This window comes from Quercus suber, unplaced genomic scaffold (assembly GCF_002906115.3).
Source record: "Quercus suber isolate HL8 unplaced genomic scaffold, Cork oak 2.0 scaffold_194, whole genome shotgun sequence".
In the NCBI taxonomy this organism is placed as follows: Eukaryota; Viridiplantae; Streptophyta; class Magnoliopsida; order Fagales; family Fagaceae; genus Quercus; species Quercus suber.
The window spans coordinates 603775-620768 of NW_027069652.1; the positions used below are offsets into that span (position 1 = coordinate 603775).

Genomic DNA, 16994 nt, shown 5'->3' on the forward strand with positions numbered 1-16994 from the left:
GGAGTAATTCTTAGATATTTCGGCAACATGGTACTCATTTCTTTCTCGCTTACAATCGACTCATTAATTAAATTCGAGAAGTCCTATAGATAGTTAAGTACTACAAGTTTTACTATATTGATCTTACAAGCTAATTTGTCACTGCTTAGAAAAGAGTTAATTCAAAATTTAGTTATAAGGTAGTTGAAACTCACCAATTATACTTATTGTTACGTCAATTTGTAAAATTCATGTAATAAAATTTGTAATTCTTTTAGCATCTTTTGTTACATTAGCGAGTACCGGTTGGGAAGTTGATTATAATTATTTATAAATACGCGAGAGGAGTACGCGGTAATTTTGCTTAGCCGAGAGTGAGAAAAAGTCAAGTGAGTCTGTCTCAACTGGCACGTGTACTATTTAGTTCAAGTTTGGCAGATGCTTATCACTCGCTCAAACTTCACCTGCTTCCAAGCGCCCATTTTCTCATTTCCCAAACACATAAAAACAAAAACAATTTCTTGAAAAAACAACGATGGCGGTGAATTCATCAACTCCTCCGCTGCATCGCTCTCTTCATTGTCGCTCTCCTCTCGCTTTCTTCAATCGCACCGGACCTGGATTTTTTACTCACCCTCCCAACCCTAGGCTAGTATCAGTTCGCTCCCACTCCCAGAACTCCGCTCCGGACGGTTCCGGATCCAAAAGATCGCTCAGTTTGGAGGACTCCCAAACTTCGATTGGCTCGTCCTCTTCTGCAATTGATTTTCTCACATTGTGCCATCGCCTTAAGGTTTGCTTTCGTTCTCTCACTCTCTGTTTGGTTGCCGAGAAAACCTAAGAAAATTAGTATAGTATACATTGGTTGTTGTAGACTACAAAGAGGAAAGGATGGATCAATCATGGGATAAAGGGTCCAGAGTCAATTGCTGATCATATGTACCGAATGGCTTTGATGGCCTTGATTGCTGCTGACCTTCCTTCAGGTCTCAATAGGGAAAGGTAAAACTTCAACTTCCACTTCCACTTTCTCTTCAATCTTTGAATTTATATTTTCATTTACTCTCTTTTCTTTTCTTTTTTGTTTGTTTTATGCTATTATTTATTATTATATGTTGCTAAGACAAGTGAAGTGAATGTAGACTAAAACAACGCCATATGTATGAAATTATTGGTCTTTTATTTTATACCATGTGTTTATAGATTAGATTATACAAGTATTATTAAAACATTGTTGGTAACCACACATTCTGGTGTGCATTTGGCCTAATTCATGTTTTCCAAAATAATTAGCTCAAATAACTTCTCTTAGAAGTTTATGACCTCCTCTTTGGCTAGTTGGTTGGTCACCAATCTGCTAGTCATGATTGATTAATAAGATGCGTTCATTGGATATAAAGTGAAATGAGGATGTTTCTTTTTCTTTTTAATACCAAAGTTGTGGTAGAACTTTTTGGATGAAGCAATTTTTTTTTTCTTTTTTTTTTATAAGTAAAAATATTTATTCAAAATGAATCTACAAGTACACAGGAAGTATATAAGATGACTGTCGTACAGGAGATCTAAAATTACAATGAACTATAAAGTTGAAAGATGAAGCTTACTTCGTACTTCAGCAATCATGTTCCTCAATTTTTAGGTAATGGACCAAACCATTAAAGGTTCAGTTAATCAGATTTCTGCTCCTTGATTTACATTTTACTTGGGGTTTGATGGGTCCATTACAAGCAAACTGAGTACTAATCATAAAAAAGTAAGTTAAATGGTACTTTTTGTGGCCCTTTATTTGAGACACATAACCTTGGTTAATTCTGTCTATAGATATTAAGGAGCAACCATCCCATTTTCTATTTTCAGTGAAGTTGTAGGATTTTTTTTTTTTTTTTTGGTGAAACAAGTTGTAGGAAAGTTATATGATGAAAATACCACTTTGTATCCATCTGATAGGCCAATGGATTTTGAAAAATATTATGTCCAAACAACATGTGCTGGATTAAATATTATTTGCATCTAATGGAAGAACTTTTACTTTTTGATAAGTAATAAGATTATATTAGTACAAAAAATGAGTCACCCAAGTATATGGGGGATATACTGGGATAGACAGTCAGTTACAAAAATTGCATAAATCTAGCAAGTCAATAATAGAAAATAAAGAGAGGTTCCTCATGGCTGACAGCCAATCTAATAAAGTTCTAAAAAAGAACAACTTAAGATCAGGCATAGAACTTTCGGTGCCTTCAAAACTCCGCTATTCCTTTTCCATCCAGATGCATCACATCAAACAATGTAAGAACTTTTTACTATCTTGTAAACATAGGAAAAAAAAAAAAAAGATTAAAAGTTTCTACTGTAGATATACATAATAATGTTTCAATTCAGTCTTTAAGTTTAATTTATATCTGATGAAGGAACATTTTAATAGTGAAGGATGGCACTGTGCCTTGGTTCATATGATAAGATGTTGGTGGGGCTTGGATATGTTGCAGGTTGAACTCTTTCCATGCAACACAAAATTAAATAAATAAATAAACCTGATGTTCAGATTTTATTTGCAGTTATGGACATTTTAACTCTTGTTTATCTGTTTTACCCTTTTTTTGGGGAGGGGGAGGGGGAGTTGTTATGAATCAATTGTATTATATTTTACTGTCACTGCTCATCCAAATGTCATTTCTGTTAGCAAATTATACCACTTTGATGCTCGGGTTTTATTGGTACGTAAAGCTGTTCACTACAGTTTACCCAATAACCTGGAAGCTTTAACTTGTTGAGTAGTATAGGTAAAGAGATAATAGTTTCATCTAATTTTTCTGTTGTTACACTATAAAAGTAATTTAGATAAAATGTATTCAAAGCTTTGAGAATGCCTTGATAGAATTTATGCAGAGGTGTCTACTAGGCAGTTGAATCTGGTCTGGGTGGTTGAAGTCAGTTTGTCCCCTAAGTCTCTTTTAATTGAAATTTTTATTTACTTGCCCCTTCTTGTATTATTATTGTTTCTTATCCCTGATAGTTTTTTATTGAAATCTTTTGCCTTGTTTTGCATATTTATACAGGTGTATTAAGATAGCAATTGTGCATGATATTGCAGAAGGTATCATTTTGACTCCTTTTTATTCCTATCATGCTCAATAGTGTAGTTCCATACTTCAAATTTTCTATGATGATATTTTCCTTTTGAATTAAAAAAAAAAAAAAAATTATAGGATGATATTTTTATTAAATTATGTACCTCTTTTATGTGAGAATGGATCAAATGCTTCTTTTATTTGTAGTATTGATGCTGCATTTGGTGGTTTAAAATGGCTTGCTTTTAAACAATGTATGTATGTATATTTCATAAAATGAGTGCAGCTGAAATAAGAATGTTAAGATGGATTGGTGGAAATACAAGGAGAGATAGGATTTGAAATAAAGAAATTCACTTAAAGATAGGGTGACCCTTATTAATGAAAAGATTCTCTTGAGATGATTTGGTCATGTCTAGAGAGGAGCAATTAATGCAACAATGAGAAAAAGAGTTTATTTAGGTTGAGGGAATGAAAAAAAAAAGGTAAAAGAATACCAAAATCAGCATTAATGGTAGTAAAATCAGCATTAAGAGATTGGTTCTTTGCTTTGCAAAATCAATCATTCCCTTCTTTTATTGATTTCCTAGACTCTTGCAATTTTTGTATTTGATTTCTTATCCCTTGTTCACTCCCTGTGTACTAGGATGCTCCTTTTTTATATCAATATATCTTATCTTATCAAAAAAAAAAAAAAAAGAGAATACATGCAGCCAATCCTGACTAGTTTGTTGGGGATCCATAGCTGATTCCAAAAAAAATTTGGACTAAGTTCTTTTTTTTTTTTTTTTTTTCAAGAGGATTGGACTAAGGCTTGATTGTTGTTATTGTTTATTTTAAGGAATCCATAGCTGATTCCAAAAAAAATTTGGACTAAGTTCTTTTTTTTTTTTTTTTTTTCAAGAGGATTGGACTAAGGCTTGATTGTTGTTATTGTTTATTTTAAGGATTCTTTCAAATGCTCTTTGGAATAGACGGCATCTCCTCCCAAATAGATAAGGGTTGAAAGTTCAGATAATGGTTTCAATCACCTACACATGCATAAATACTATTTTCCTTTAACTTTTTTTTTAAAGCGTTTGTAATACTACCATTAGGAGGGTCATACAAGGTGCATATGGGTGAGAGTTTACATAGGATACTGCAGCCCTATGCATAGACAACAACACAACATGGAACAAGATACAACTCGAAACACGACACAACAATTCTTGAAAAACTAGGGCATGACACAGTGGGGTCATGACAATTAGTTAATTAATCAAAAAATATTTTTAGATGTGTTTTATATATTATGTTTGTTTAAGGTTTTTGAAATAATTATATTTTCTAATAAATAAATATAGTTTTTAACTTTTTGTTTTGTTTTTCTTTCTCTTGGGGCAATGTGTAATAAAGTTGAAAAAAAGGAAAAGAAAAAGGAAAGAAATATAATGGATTGAATTGGTCAAAAGAATAAAGACTGCCCATTATATACTACTTATAGTTTTCATTTTAAATTTGTTATTTCGTTACTATTCTTACTACTATTTATCATTCTTGTTTTATGCCATTTGAAATTGATAAACAAACATCCATAGTGACTACTCCATATGAGTAATCGTATTCGTAATTGATAAACAATTGTGTATATATGTTGGAGGAAGAAAGAAATTGTCGATTAGCTTGTGTAGAAGCACCGATGAGCAACAAAGGAGGCAACTGATCCATCCTTTCCACGATTTAGACAACCGTGAACCAAATGAGGAAGAAAGAGACTGTTGATGAACTTGTAGAAGCGCCAATGAGCTTTGATCTAGGCTGATTTACCTGTTTCAAGTGGTTGGAATGGAGATTGAATGAGAGACAACCAATAGCACGTGAAGATCTAAGGTGTTGATAAGTTTTTTGCCATTTTTTTTTTTCTTAATTTTTTGGGCAGTTATGTTCCAACCATGTCTCCATGATGTGTTGGTGTTGACTTCTATGGAGCATGGGCACTTCATTTGGGGTGCCATGCCCGTGTCGGATACAGTACACACCTGGGACACTTCTACATGCGTGTCCTAGCCGTGTCTTGTTAAAAAAAAAATTTGTGAGACACGGAAACAAGAGGAATTGAATACCTTTTCACAAAACAAAGAGAGCATTCATGTTTTAATAGTAGCAATGCATTCAAAAATTAAAAAATATTCTTATTCTTGGTTTGTATTCTAATTTCAAAACATCCTTTAATGGTTATGAATTCACTTTGTTATCCATTATTGCTCTTAAATTGATATATATTTAACATTATATGAAAAATAGATGCTTAACAATATATAGAAAAAAAAAAAAAATATTTTATAATTATTTAATATACGTGCCCACCGTACCCGTGTACTATTTTTTCAAAAAATGTTGTGTTGTACCGATACTCATACCTATGTCTGTTACTGTGTTTCCTAGGTTTTGATTGTATCGAAATATATATATTTTTTTCCTCTGGACACACAAGCCATGTCCTTGGTGTGTCTGTGTCTAACATGAAAACGCAATGCATTTTGTCATGTCTGTGCTTCCTAGGTATGGCCTTTTTTTTTTAAGGATTGTAACCTGTACCTTAGAAGCTCTTCCCAACATTTCCTTTTTGATAAGTATTAAAATTTAAGTAAAAAGCGTAGAAAGGGGTGCAACCCTAGTGTATAGGAAGTATACAAAAAAATAAAGAAAAAAAAAACTATTGAACTCTCAATGTATCCAATAGCTCTTGACAATCCACAATAGAAAAAATCCTGGAAATTGAAGTCCACTCATATAAGGTCTTCCAATCCCACCTACCCCCTCACGGCCGGTTAATTCTCACACTAAAATCTTCCTTCCAACATGGCAATAGCACACCATCACAGAATAAGGCATATCTATATATTTACTTGACCATGGCATATAAATCATCTAGTAAATGTGCCATAGATTATAGTTTCCAATCATTCACCACTTTAATGAAAAGGTGGATTCAAGGAACAACCACCATTTCTGTACTCTAGGTAATACGCCACCATCGTTTCTATCCCTAGCAATTAGGATTTTTTTTTTTTTTTTTTTGATGAATAACTAAATATCCTTGGTTTTGAAAATCAGACCGGACCGGCCAATTTGACTGGTTCAATTGGGAATCAGGTACCAGTCCCGTTCGAGAACCGGAGGGAAATCCGGTTTTGCCCTTGGTTTGGTTTTTAAAACCATGGAAATATCATTAATCAAAAGACCCAGGTACAACAGAAGTGTACATCGAAAGGAGTACATCAAGTTCGAAAATGACAATGATCAAGCATAACAAAAAGATTAGACCAAGAAAAAGAAGAAAGAGTGGAGGAGGAGAGATTTAATCTGAAGAGTTGACCATTCTATCCCCTCAAAGCATCTAGTGTTCCTTTCCCGCCAAAGACACCATACACAATGTGGGACAGCCCTCCACAAGCTATGTTGTGATGTCTACGAAACAGGCCCCCAAGATGTGAATAAATTTGCAACACTTTGAGGCATAACCCAAATCACACCAAAAAGGATCCAAACCATAGACCTTAGCTCGAAAGCAATGGGACAATGAAGAAGAAGATGGTTTACCGATTCCCCCTTTTTTTTTACACATATAACACCAATCCATGACAGGGACACCCTTATTCCATAATCTATCAAGGGTCAAAATCTTGCCTAAGGCAGCAGTCCATGAAAAGAAAGCAACTCTAGGAGGGATCTTTGAGTGCCACACAAGTTTCCAAGGAAAAAGAGTGAGAGAAGAGGGATAAGTAGTATTCACTAACCTTAAAGTCCTTACTCTTTGTCGACTTCCAACAAAGTTTGTCTTGCCCCTCACTAGTAAAAGTCATAGAATGTATAAGGTTCCAAAAAATATCAAATTGTTTCATCTCCCAAACTTGGGACTCTCTATAGAATTGAAGATCCCAATGAAGTCTCTGATGAGGAAAAGACATGACATCTACAAGATAAGAATCCTTGTTACAACTAAAGCTGTAGAGTTCTGGAACTGCCTGTTGAAGAGTACAACCCCACACCACAAGTGATGCCAAAATTTAATTCTATTACCATTGCCAACTTTGAAGATGATGGATTTAAAGAAAGCTGGCTAGCCTTGTCTTATGGTTCTCGAAAGACATAACACCATAATTAGCTGTTCTTCTTTTGTACACCACCCACCTAAAATATTCTCATACTTGATCTCAATATTCTGCCGCCAAAGGTGACTTATCTCCACACCATACCTACACAGCCATTTACTTAGTAGAGTTTGGTTGAATTTTCTCAAATTCCGCACACCCAACCCACCAGACTTCAAAGGGCTACACACCTTGAGCCCATTTGACCAGATTGAAATTAGGGGACTCATCAATACCACCCCATAAAAAATCCCGCTAGAGCTTCTCAATGCAATATGCTATATCCACCGGAATAGGAAAGAGAGATAAGTAATATGTAGGCAAGGTTGAGAGAGTGCTTTTAAGTAACCTTACCACCTTTTGATAGATACAAACGCTTCCAACTCGCTAGTCTTTACTCAATTTTTTCAAGAATAGGGTTCCAAATTGCCCAATCCTTAAATTTAGCCTCCCAACAGAAGCCCCAAATAAGTCATTGGCAGTGAGGACTGCCTACACCCTAAAAGGGCCACAAGCTCACCCATATTTAACACCTCACCAACCGGAACCAATTCAGATTTAGCCAGATTAATATGCAAACCTGACACGGCCTCAAAGGAAGATAAGATCTCTCTCAATTAACCAATCTGACTAGGTAAAGCATCACAGAAAATTAAAGTATTGTACACAAAAAGAAGATGAGACACCATAAAGGGGGCATGAGATCTGGGACCAACATTGAATCCTGAGATGTGACCAGCCAGAACAGCCCCATCCAATGAATGGCTTAAAGTTTCCATAACAATAGCAAATAAAAGCAGGGAGAGTGTATCACCTTGACGCAGTCCCCTAGGAAAATATAAGGAAATCTCTCTTGAAGAATAGACTTGCCATTCCATAGTCCAAGCCAAAAGTTTGTTTTAAAGCGATCACCAACATCACATCTGATAAATTTTCCTACCATAAGTCTTGTCTTATTATGTTGCACATGTTTCACTATTTAAATTTAATGGATACAATGCAAATTATTTTGATTGTTACTTCAAAGGGAACCTGAAAAGGGACTTCAAAGGAAATTTGATTAGAAGTGAGATGTAGTAGAGACTTTAAAATAGCTAATGTGCTCTAGCTCAACTGGCACCTCAACACCTCCTCCCCTTGCAAGTGATATGTGGAGAACGAAGGGAAGGCAATTTTGCCCTACCCCGCATTGACCCGCCCTTCCCTGCTTCGCCCCATGTTGGTTTTCCCCACACCACATAGGTGGTGGGGCGGGGATGGGGCGAGATTTTATACCCTGCCACGGGGTGGGATGGGGATGGGTTTAAACATTTTAGACCCATCACGCCCCGCATTGTTAAGGGCTATAATTGTAAATTTTTCACATCCAAAATCCTTACTATTTAAATAAACAAATCAATACTAGCTTATTTAAAAGCATGGATCTTAAGATTTTTGTTTTTGTTGTGATATTGTCTTGTTAAACACTTAGATAGTATTATTCAATTCTTCCTAAAAATTAGTTTGAGAAAACCATGTGGGGCCCTAAGGGGCGAGGATGGAGCAAAACAAAACCATGCAAGGCGGGGGTGAAGAACCCATCCTTCAGCCCTGCTCCTCCCCATTTTCATCTCTAAGAGTGAGGTCATGGGTTCAAGACTTGCTAGGTATATGTGTAGCTTACCCAGCAAAATTAAATAATAAAAAAAGCAATAGATACTTTAAAATAAGGGCACATTTCAGGAAGTAAGTGCACATTAATGCCAATGATCTTGGTATCACTCTCAGGAAGCATTAGAGACTTTTCTTGATGTTGTTGCACGCTTAGTATATTTCTTGTGAACTGATGGGCTTTTTTATTAATGAAATTTTATTATTCATTGAAAAAGGAAAATAGTAGGATCTTGTTTTTATGTGTGTGGAATCCCATATTCAATTCAATTGTGGTAGAATTGGAATTGTAATTTTGTTTGTCTGGATTGCACAGAAGATTTGAGTAGAATGCTGCAGAGTTCATAAAGATTCAGCTAAAAGAGAGGATTGTTAGAACACAAGACAAGATTATTAATTTGATTATACTAAAATCATTAATGACAAATCATCATATTCAAATACATCAACTAATCAAGAGTTAAATCAAAACCTTGAAAAGTAACTTCATCAGAAGATGGTAGTTGAAAAATAAAGTCATGGCCTACTAGCAAAGAAAATTAAAGGTAATTGGGAATACAGGATGGAAAACTTACAGGTAACATTAACACCAAAATTTCATTGGATAATTCACAAACCCACACATTTGAAAGTAATTATTAAAAAAATGTATTTCTTAAAACGGGTTTAGCTTAGTCTCAAGTGGAGCGGTCTTTAGAACATCTTATGAGTTGAAAGCAATTGAAACCATATCAGTGTGTCAATTGGATTCCAGATTTGCTCAAGCATTGTCATGTTAGAGAGAGAGAGAGAGAGAGAGTGGTGCTAGATCATTGAACTTGTAATTCCCTACTTAGCAATGTCCAGACATGTATTGGGGCTGGGAATGTTCTAGAATTGAGCCCTTTAGAATACAATTTGGACCTTATGCCAAATAATCATGAGAGGCCACTTTAACATGTCTTCATCTTGGGGTAAATATGCAGAGTTTGGAATTGCATTGATGAGCTCATTCAAATGGCACAGTCTCCTCATAAGAAAGGGGTGAAGGGTGAGGTCGTGGGTTCAAAACCCATAATTGTGTGCTTGTATAAATTCCTATTAAGGGGGAATAAAAGTATCTGCCTGCAATTTGTATTTATCCAATTTGGGCCTCTGGGCCAATCATTAGGAATGTGGCTGTCTGGAGGGCATTCTTTTTTCATGTGAGATCTGTCAAATGTTGCATTATTTTGAGTATCAGTACTCAAATTAGTCTAATGGATATTGAGGCTTTTTTTTTTTTTTTTTGGATCTTAAACTCTTAAGTTAAAAACTTAGTTTTATATTGACAAATTGCCTTTGGGCCCAGTGGCACTTCCACTCACAAAAATTAAGTGGTCGTTGAGGGTGTGGATTCATGACCGTTCAGAAAAGAAAAGGAGAGAAAAAAAAAAGTATGTAGTTTTATGTTTCTTAGGAGCAACAATCATACAGAGGTAGTCAAGATGGAGTTTGAAACCTGTTTCACCTGATCAAGTTGTTCTAGTGAAGAACTGTGATTATTTAACTTTATCAGTTCATATTGTCCAATATCACCTAGTAATACCAAGCTAGTTCATGTAAAAATTGGTATATTGATCCGTAAACTGGCCATTAAAAGAAAGGGCAAAGTGGCTCTTAGAGCATATGAGCATCTCTGTGTTTTTCTATTACTTGATGAAATCCAAAGTGTGCCTGTTTTCTTCAAAAGCAAAATGAAAACTCCTTTTCACAATATTACGAGTTAGAATTTACCAACAAAGATATTATGGATTATTATTTGTAAAAAGAATGCCATGGATTACTGACTGGTGATCAATTTCTTTATGTCAATTAAATTTTTTCATTTGTTACATGGACAATATTTGCTATATTTGCATGTATATGTATGAATATTATATGCTGTTTGTACCTAGAGTTAAAATTTTAGAGTCAGGTTTTGGTCTTTGATAGCTATTGTTGGAGATATAACACCATCTGATGGCGTGCCGAAAGAAGAAAAGAGCAGAATGGAGCAGGCAGCTCTAAATGAAATGTGCAAAGTTCTTGGTGGAGGGATGAGGGGTACTTGCTAAGCCTTGTTATCTAGGACACGTTTAAACAGTGTCAATCTTCATTTTTGGCATCAGATTGGCCATGATTGAATACTTTCTTATGTGCAGCTGAAGAGATCAAAGAACTTTGGCAGGAATACGAAAATAATTCCTCTTTGGAGGCTAATCTTGTGAAAGATTTTGACAAAGTACGTATATACCAGCATGCAAACTAATTTCATATTTGGAACATGAGAGATAGGTTTTATGTTTCAAGAGAATCCCTTCAATTGTTTATGCCATAATTATGAGTTAAAGTTGATGAGGAATCTTGTGTAATGGCTAGTGAGGATGGTAGTTGATGTTATGCTCTGTTAAGACTGAAGGAATGCATTGATTATTTAGAGTTTTAACATTTTAAGCATAAGTTTATTGCTTTGAAATAAATGAATTTCTACAAACCGATAGGTTGACAAAGCTTATCTTTTCTTCTATGCTTAGCAGTGAGCATTTAAATATGAACATATGGCACATGCATCAACTCATGCATTTCAAAAATTTTGCTATATTTGAAGGTTTCCATTCTCTAATTAAGGTTATAAATGTCCTGTGGTCAGGTTGAATTGATACTACAAGCACTAGAGTATGAAACTCGTAAGTTTTTAAAATAATACATGTGCTTATATAATCCTTGTGAGCTATGTGAATCTATTTGTTATCATAATGTTGTGGCAGAACATGGAAAGCTGCTGGATGAGTTTTTCCTTTCAACAGCAGGTAGAATTAATATTCCTTCGTATCAAGCAAAACACAAAATAATGTGGATATCTGTTTGCTGCACTTTTTAAACACCAACAAGTTTCTTATCTTTCTTCCTTTGAGGTGTCAGGAAAGTTTCAGACTGAGATAGGAAAGAGTTGGGCAGCTGAAATCATTTCAAGAAGAAATCCAAGTTTGCCAAACAGGCATAATTGATCCTGATTTAGTGTCAGTTTTTGTCTAGCTATCAGGTCAAACCATCCTTTGAATATAAAATCATATATGGACTGTTCTGTCACCTTGAACCATTCTTTCATGTTCTTGAATGTGGCAGGACAACTAGTTATGTTGGAGCAACCTAAAAACTCCAACAACTGAACCAAAGCTGTCAAACGGAGTTTTGTATCCTGTGGTGCTAGCTTGTTGTCAAAGAATTATTATCAATTTTTTTTTTAAAAGAAAAAAAGTTGTAGTATTTTTAAAGAGATGATAGCATTATTTTAGCTTAGCTGTTGGAAGTATGATACAAACTTTTTTTATATCCCACAATCCAAATTTGTACTGTCATAAAGAGTCCAATTTCCTGGATAGCTAGAAGCACGGTAATACCACGAGTTGTGTTCTTATGTTTTTGTCTGTTCTAGAAAATAGTAAAATTACTATTGTTTGGATGGTTGTTATTTCAGAAAGAACAAGCACTTGTGTAGTCACCCTTCATGGCAGGGGCACCCCCCACCCTCTATCTTTTCCTTGCGTCTCTCTCTGCGTTGTTGATTCCTTTTGGTGCTTAGAGTGCATCTGATGTTTAGAGTGCTTTAATTTCTGAGCCACTTCTAGATTCCTTTCAGTGTGTTAAGGACACAGAAGTGTCTGATATGGAAGAGGCTTGTTGGCTGATAGCCTGTTACTTAATTACAATATCTTGCAATTATGTGAGGGACATTTATTTTGCCCATAAGCTAAACAAATTTACATTTTTCATATGATTTTGTTAAAATTTCAATGTTGCGTTAGTTTAGTTTGTTACTTTCTTTCCAGAAACAATGTTTATTATTAAAATCGTTATCTATGAGCATTAAATTCTGAAGATACAAAGGTTTTCTGTTCTTGGCTTTTGTTTGGGCGATTGGATGGGGGTGAAACGATGATCTCTTTGTCAATCAGGTCTTGATTTGCATGACATCGGGCAGCACAACGGTTTGTTGAATGTTCGGGTGTTCGGTGGAAATCACATTTCTTGGTCATGTCACATCTGATTGGGAGTGGGTTAGGAAGTGATCTAGGCTCAAGAGGGTTGGCAAGTTCGTGCTTATTGATATTGGACACCTCAGAGGATATGTTGCTAGAATTGCTTGCAGGGAACCTCTTGTTCTTGGAAAGATCATTTTCCAACATGCCACTATTAAGGGCATCCTTTATTTGTAAGTCAGCTGATATTAATACCAGAAAATTGGGGAAGAAATAAGCAAATAGGTGCTTATAGTATATGGAAAAAGGTTCTTTACAATTATTTGGATTTGCTCTTCCCTTATTAGGCCCACTGGTCATCTAGGCAGCTCTGGCTCCTTATCTGTTGTTAAAAGCTGAAAAAGTTTACTTAAGTCTTGCTTAGTAGTATACAAGTCCCTTTAGTCATGTAAACTTCGGTGTTATAATGGTATTACTTAGCAAATTTAGTACAAATATTTTCCTAGTTCCTTGATTTAGTCTTCTATAGTCAAAAACCATAGGAGGCAGCACCAATCAAGAAACTTTGAAACATTTAGTGTCTATTTGGGAATAGTTTATTTAGTTGAAATTGAAATTTTTTTGTTAAAAGCACTATAAATAAAAGTAAAAACTAGCTAAATAGTAGTAAAAATAAGCTGAAATTGTAAATAAACTGAATTTTTTAACTGGTCCCAGATAGGCTAACAAGTTTTCATCAGCCTCTAGTGGTTGTCGGACATCCTGTCCCATCAAATCAAACTTGTGCATGGATGTCATCTTGAAATTTTGGTGGTAAATGGGCATTAGGAAACAAAGATAAACTTTTTAAGTTTAAGGACTCATTAAATCTCCAGGTCATCTTTACCATTTGGTCCATTCTTTCTATTAGATTTTTCTCAATGTCGAACCAGTGGTAGGAACTTGTTTTTCTTTGCCTTTGATGGATTGGACCAGGGCATTAAATATATTCCTTCATTTGAGCTTTGGTTGCAATAAGGGCAATCAAAAGACCTCTAAAGGTCAACTCGGGTGTCGTTGGGTCTTTCTTGTGCCATTATGTACGAGTGAGCAAGGGAATTGTTGTATGGGCTCTGACAATGGCTAGGCTTTTGTTTGGTTATTGGGAGGATTAGCGAAAAGGTTGTGTGACAGGCTTTAATATGAGGTTGATGATGGGCTTGTGGTATCTTTGGAGTAATAGAAAGGGCGTTTCTCAAAGAAAACAGTGGGTTGAGTATTGAGTTGTGGACTCAATTGTTTGTGGGCTAACTGAAATTTGGATGGGCTGAAAGAAGGTGGGTTGGGAAATGATGTTTAGCCTTGTTGGATTTGGGCTAGGTATGGATGTGAGCACCACCAAAAGGTTGAGGGTGTTTGGGCCTGGGAATGCTGCAAGAGTTGTCATGTGACTGGTTTTGCTTGAGTGCTACCTGATGTCAGCTCATCCTAGAAGTGGGCTTGAGAGTACACAACTAACTCATGTTTAGGGCAATATAATGGGAGGCTTCATCTAGTTTGGGGGTTGGAACCGCTCTCGACCCTTGTGCAGAATTACATTACCAAACTATGGTCCAAAGTTAGGATAAATTCTTCCGAAAGTGTTAGGCACTCAAGTATGCTCAATTCAATGGATTGGCCTCCACTTCATACCTTCTTTCCATATTCTAGGAAGGGTTTCTCTAAGTGGGGTATGTCCTAAAGATGCAAATTGCTTTAAGAAAACATAGATCAAAATAAACACAGGCACTATTCAAGCATACATAAGGGGTGAGTTTCCTATTTCTAAGTTTCTAGCCTTGTCTAACATCAACCAAACATGCATTCAATAAATAAAAATAGAAGATAAAGATTTCTAAGGTCTCTGCAATGTGTACGCATGACAAAGTCTGCGTACATAGGTCTCTAGGGTGGTGCCTTCATTCAATTTTTAAGGGTTAGGTCAACCTAGAATGACCTGTATTTTTTTGCACATTAAAAAAAAATAACAAAGAAACTTAATTATATTGTCTTCATCTTCCTTTCAATACAAATAAGAGACCAAATAAACAAAATACTAAAAAAATAAATGTTAAATAATACATAAAATCTTAAATTTACACCCTCCCAGTTAAATAATGCATAGATACTTAACGTTATACAATCTAAAGTTGTTCAATAATCTTATTATAACCACACAAAAAAAAAAAAAAAAAAAAAAAAAAACCTACATATCACGTTATTAACTTTGTAAGGTGCACGTGTTGTAAGTAAAATCTACTTAAGAAATTAGGGTGAACCCCAATCTACTTAGCATTCATTTGGGATGAGCCAAAAAATTCAGCTTATCTACACTTTTATCTTATTTTTGCTATTATTTATAGGTTCAATTGCACTTCTTAATACAATTCAAGGATTCCATTGTACTATTTAGCTTATTTTTTAACATATTTTTTATATATTTATGGGTCCTATTGCACTTCTTGTGAACAGCTTATTTAGCTGAAACTGAAATTTTTTTGCTGAAAGTATTGTAGATAAAGTTGAAATGTAGCTGAAATAGTACAATGAAACCTATGAATAGTATTAAAAAGTGCAATGAAGCTCATGAATAGTAACAAAAATAAGCTGAATAGTAAAAAAAAAAACTGACTTTTCAAGCTAATGGCAATCACAACTTCAGCAAAAAGTTTTCAGTTTCAACTAAATAAGTTGTTTCTAAATGAAAAATTACTGTTAGTCAAAAATTCAACAATGAAAATACTTAGAATTGCACCTTAAGTTGACCAATAATTTCATCAGCATTTTTATCTACAGTACAAAATTGTAATATAAATTTAGTATACAATGAAAAGAGTCAATAAAAATTTGAAATTTCATAGCTATGATTCTTTTATGAATAAATTACAAGAGGGAAAAAAAAAGAAAAAAGAAAAAAGAAAAAAGAAAAAAGGTAGAACTGACCGAACTACGATGAGAAAGTGTGAAGAAAAGAGAGCAAAATAAAGCAAAACAAAAATTCAATGTTTTGAAAAACGAGTTGACCCACATGACCAAGCTTGCATGGGTTCAGATTAACCTGTTTTTTCATGAGCCCAAAAAACTTTAGTCATACTGATAATGTTAATAAATGTTGGTCCAATTTTGCCAAGTCTAAGGCATCATGATTCAAATCTTCAGTTTCACCTCAAAACCAAGACTCCCCTTCCTCTTCCTCTTTTGACCATTTGAACGATTCTAATTTTTTAAAACATTAAATTACATGCATGTTGTGATTCCAAAAATAAAAATGAACAACATGATGCACCAGCAAAAATATTATGCGCATGTCAGATGCAATAGAAGCCTGACTGTAGAGTGCTGAGTGCGTAGTTGTTTCAGACAAATAGACACGGAATTGAGAATACTGAATCAAGTATAAGAGTATGACGTGTGCGCGCTGCACAAACGTGTGCTTCGAAATCGCTAGCTGATTTTAATATTTACTATTGGGTGGGTCCACCGACACCTCTTCAGAAAGAAAGAGAAAAGGAGTAAAAGGGTTATTATATTCTCATTATATATGGCTGGAAAAAAAGTAGACTCATCGGTGAGGAAAAAAAGTACAATTACAAAGATTAAAGTCGGTTGAAAATGATTGTAGTTTCTAAATCTAAACCGATATCTCAAATTCTTTCTCAGCAACTAGTTGAATTTTTCACGGGTTGCCTAAGGCTAAGATCCTACAATTATTTGCCTGTCGGTTGGCCCACCACTACACACAGATATTTTGGAATTTAACCTCGCATCCTTTGTTGGTGGGACCCACTTTATCATATGCCTGCTGGTGATTTAAGTAATTAGCTTTAGGGGCATAATGCAAAAAACACATTCAAGGGTTTGGGACAGTTGCAAACTGACACACTGTACTATCAATATTTAAGAATTTTTTAAAATAACCCTCCATCTCAATTACATTAACTATAATTGATAGAAAATGGACTTATATGTTGCACACGTATTATTTTAAAGATTATATATATTTTTTCTAGAGTGAAGTGGTCATAGTATGTTTTTTTTTCTTGAGAAAGATGTGTTTTTCAATTAGTTATAACTAACAGAATTAAAATAGGTGGGTCAGTTTAGACAGCTCTTAAATCTCATGAGTCAATAATATAAAATTTATCGTATAGGGATTAGTT

At 34.8% G+C, this 16994-nt stretch overlaps 1 protein-coding gene across 6 annotated transcripts; it reads left to right on the forward strand.

Annotated features, from left to right (window-relative positions):
• The first annotated feature begins 400 nt into the window (after nt 1–400).
• On the forward strand, nt 401–13311 carry LOC112010140 (uncharacterized). 6 transcript variants are annotated; one of them, XM_024042781.2, is made up of 9 exons: nt 403–772; nt 854–981; nt 3039–3076; nt 10790–10900; nt 10999–11078; nt 11487–11523; nt 11605–11646; nt 11759–11879; nt 12793–13311. In XM_024042781.2, the coding sequence occupies exons 1-8, from the start codon at nt 515–517 to the stop codon at nt 11842–11844; spliced, it is 780 nt and encodes a 259-aa protein (XP_023898549.2). In that variant the 5' UTR covers nt 403–514; the 3' UTR covers nt 11845–11879; nt 12793–13311. The 6 variants fall into 6 exon arrangements, with proteins under 6 accessions (XP_023898355.2, XP_065635011.1, XP_023898549.2 ...); XM_024042719.2 differs by lacking the exon at nt 12793–13311 and adding an exon at nt 11963–12338; XM_065778938.1 differs by lacking the exon at nt 12793–13311 and adding an exon at nt 11963–12338 and having other exon boundaries at nt 11759–11856.
• Nucleotides 13312–16994: the final 3683 nt, after the last annotated feature.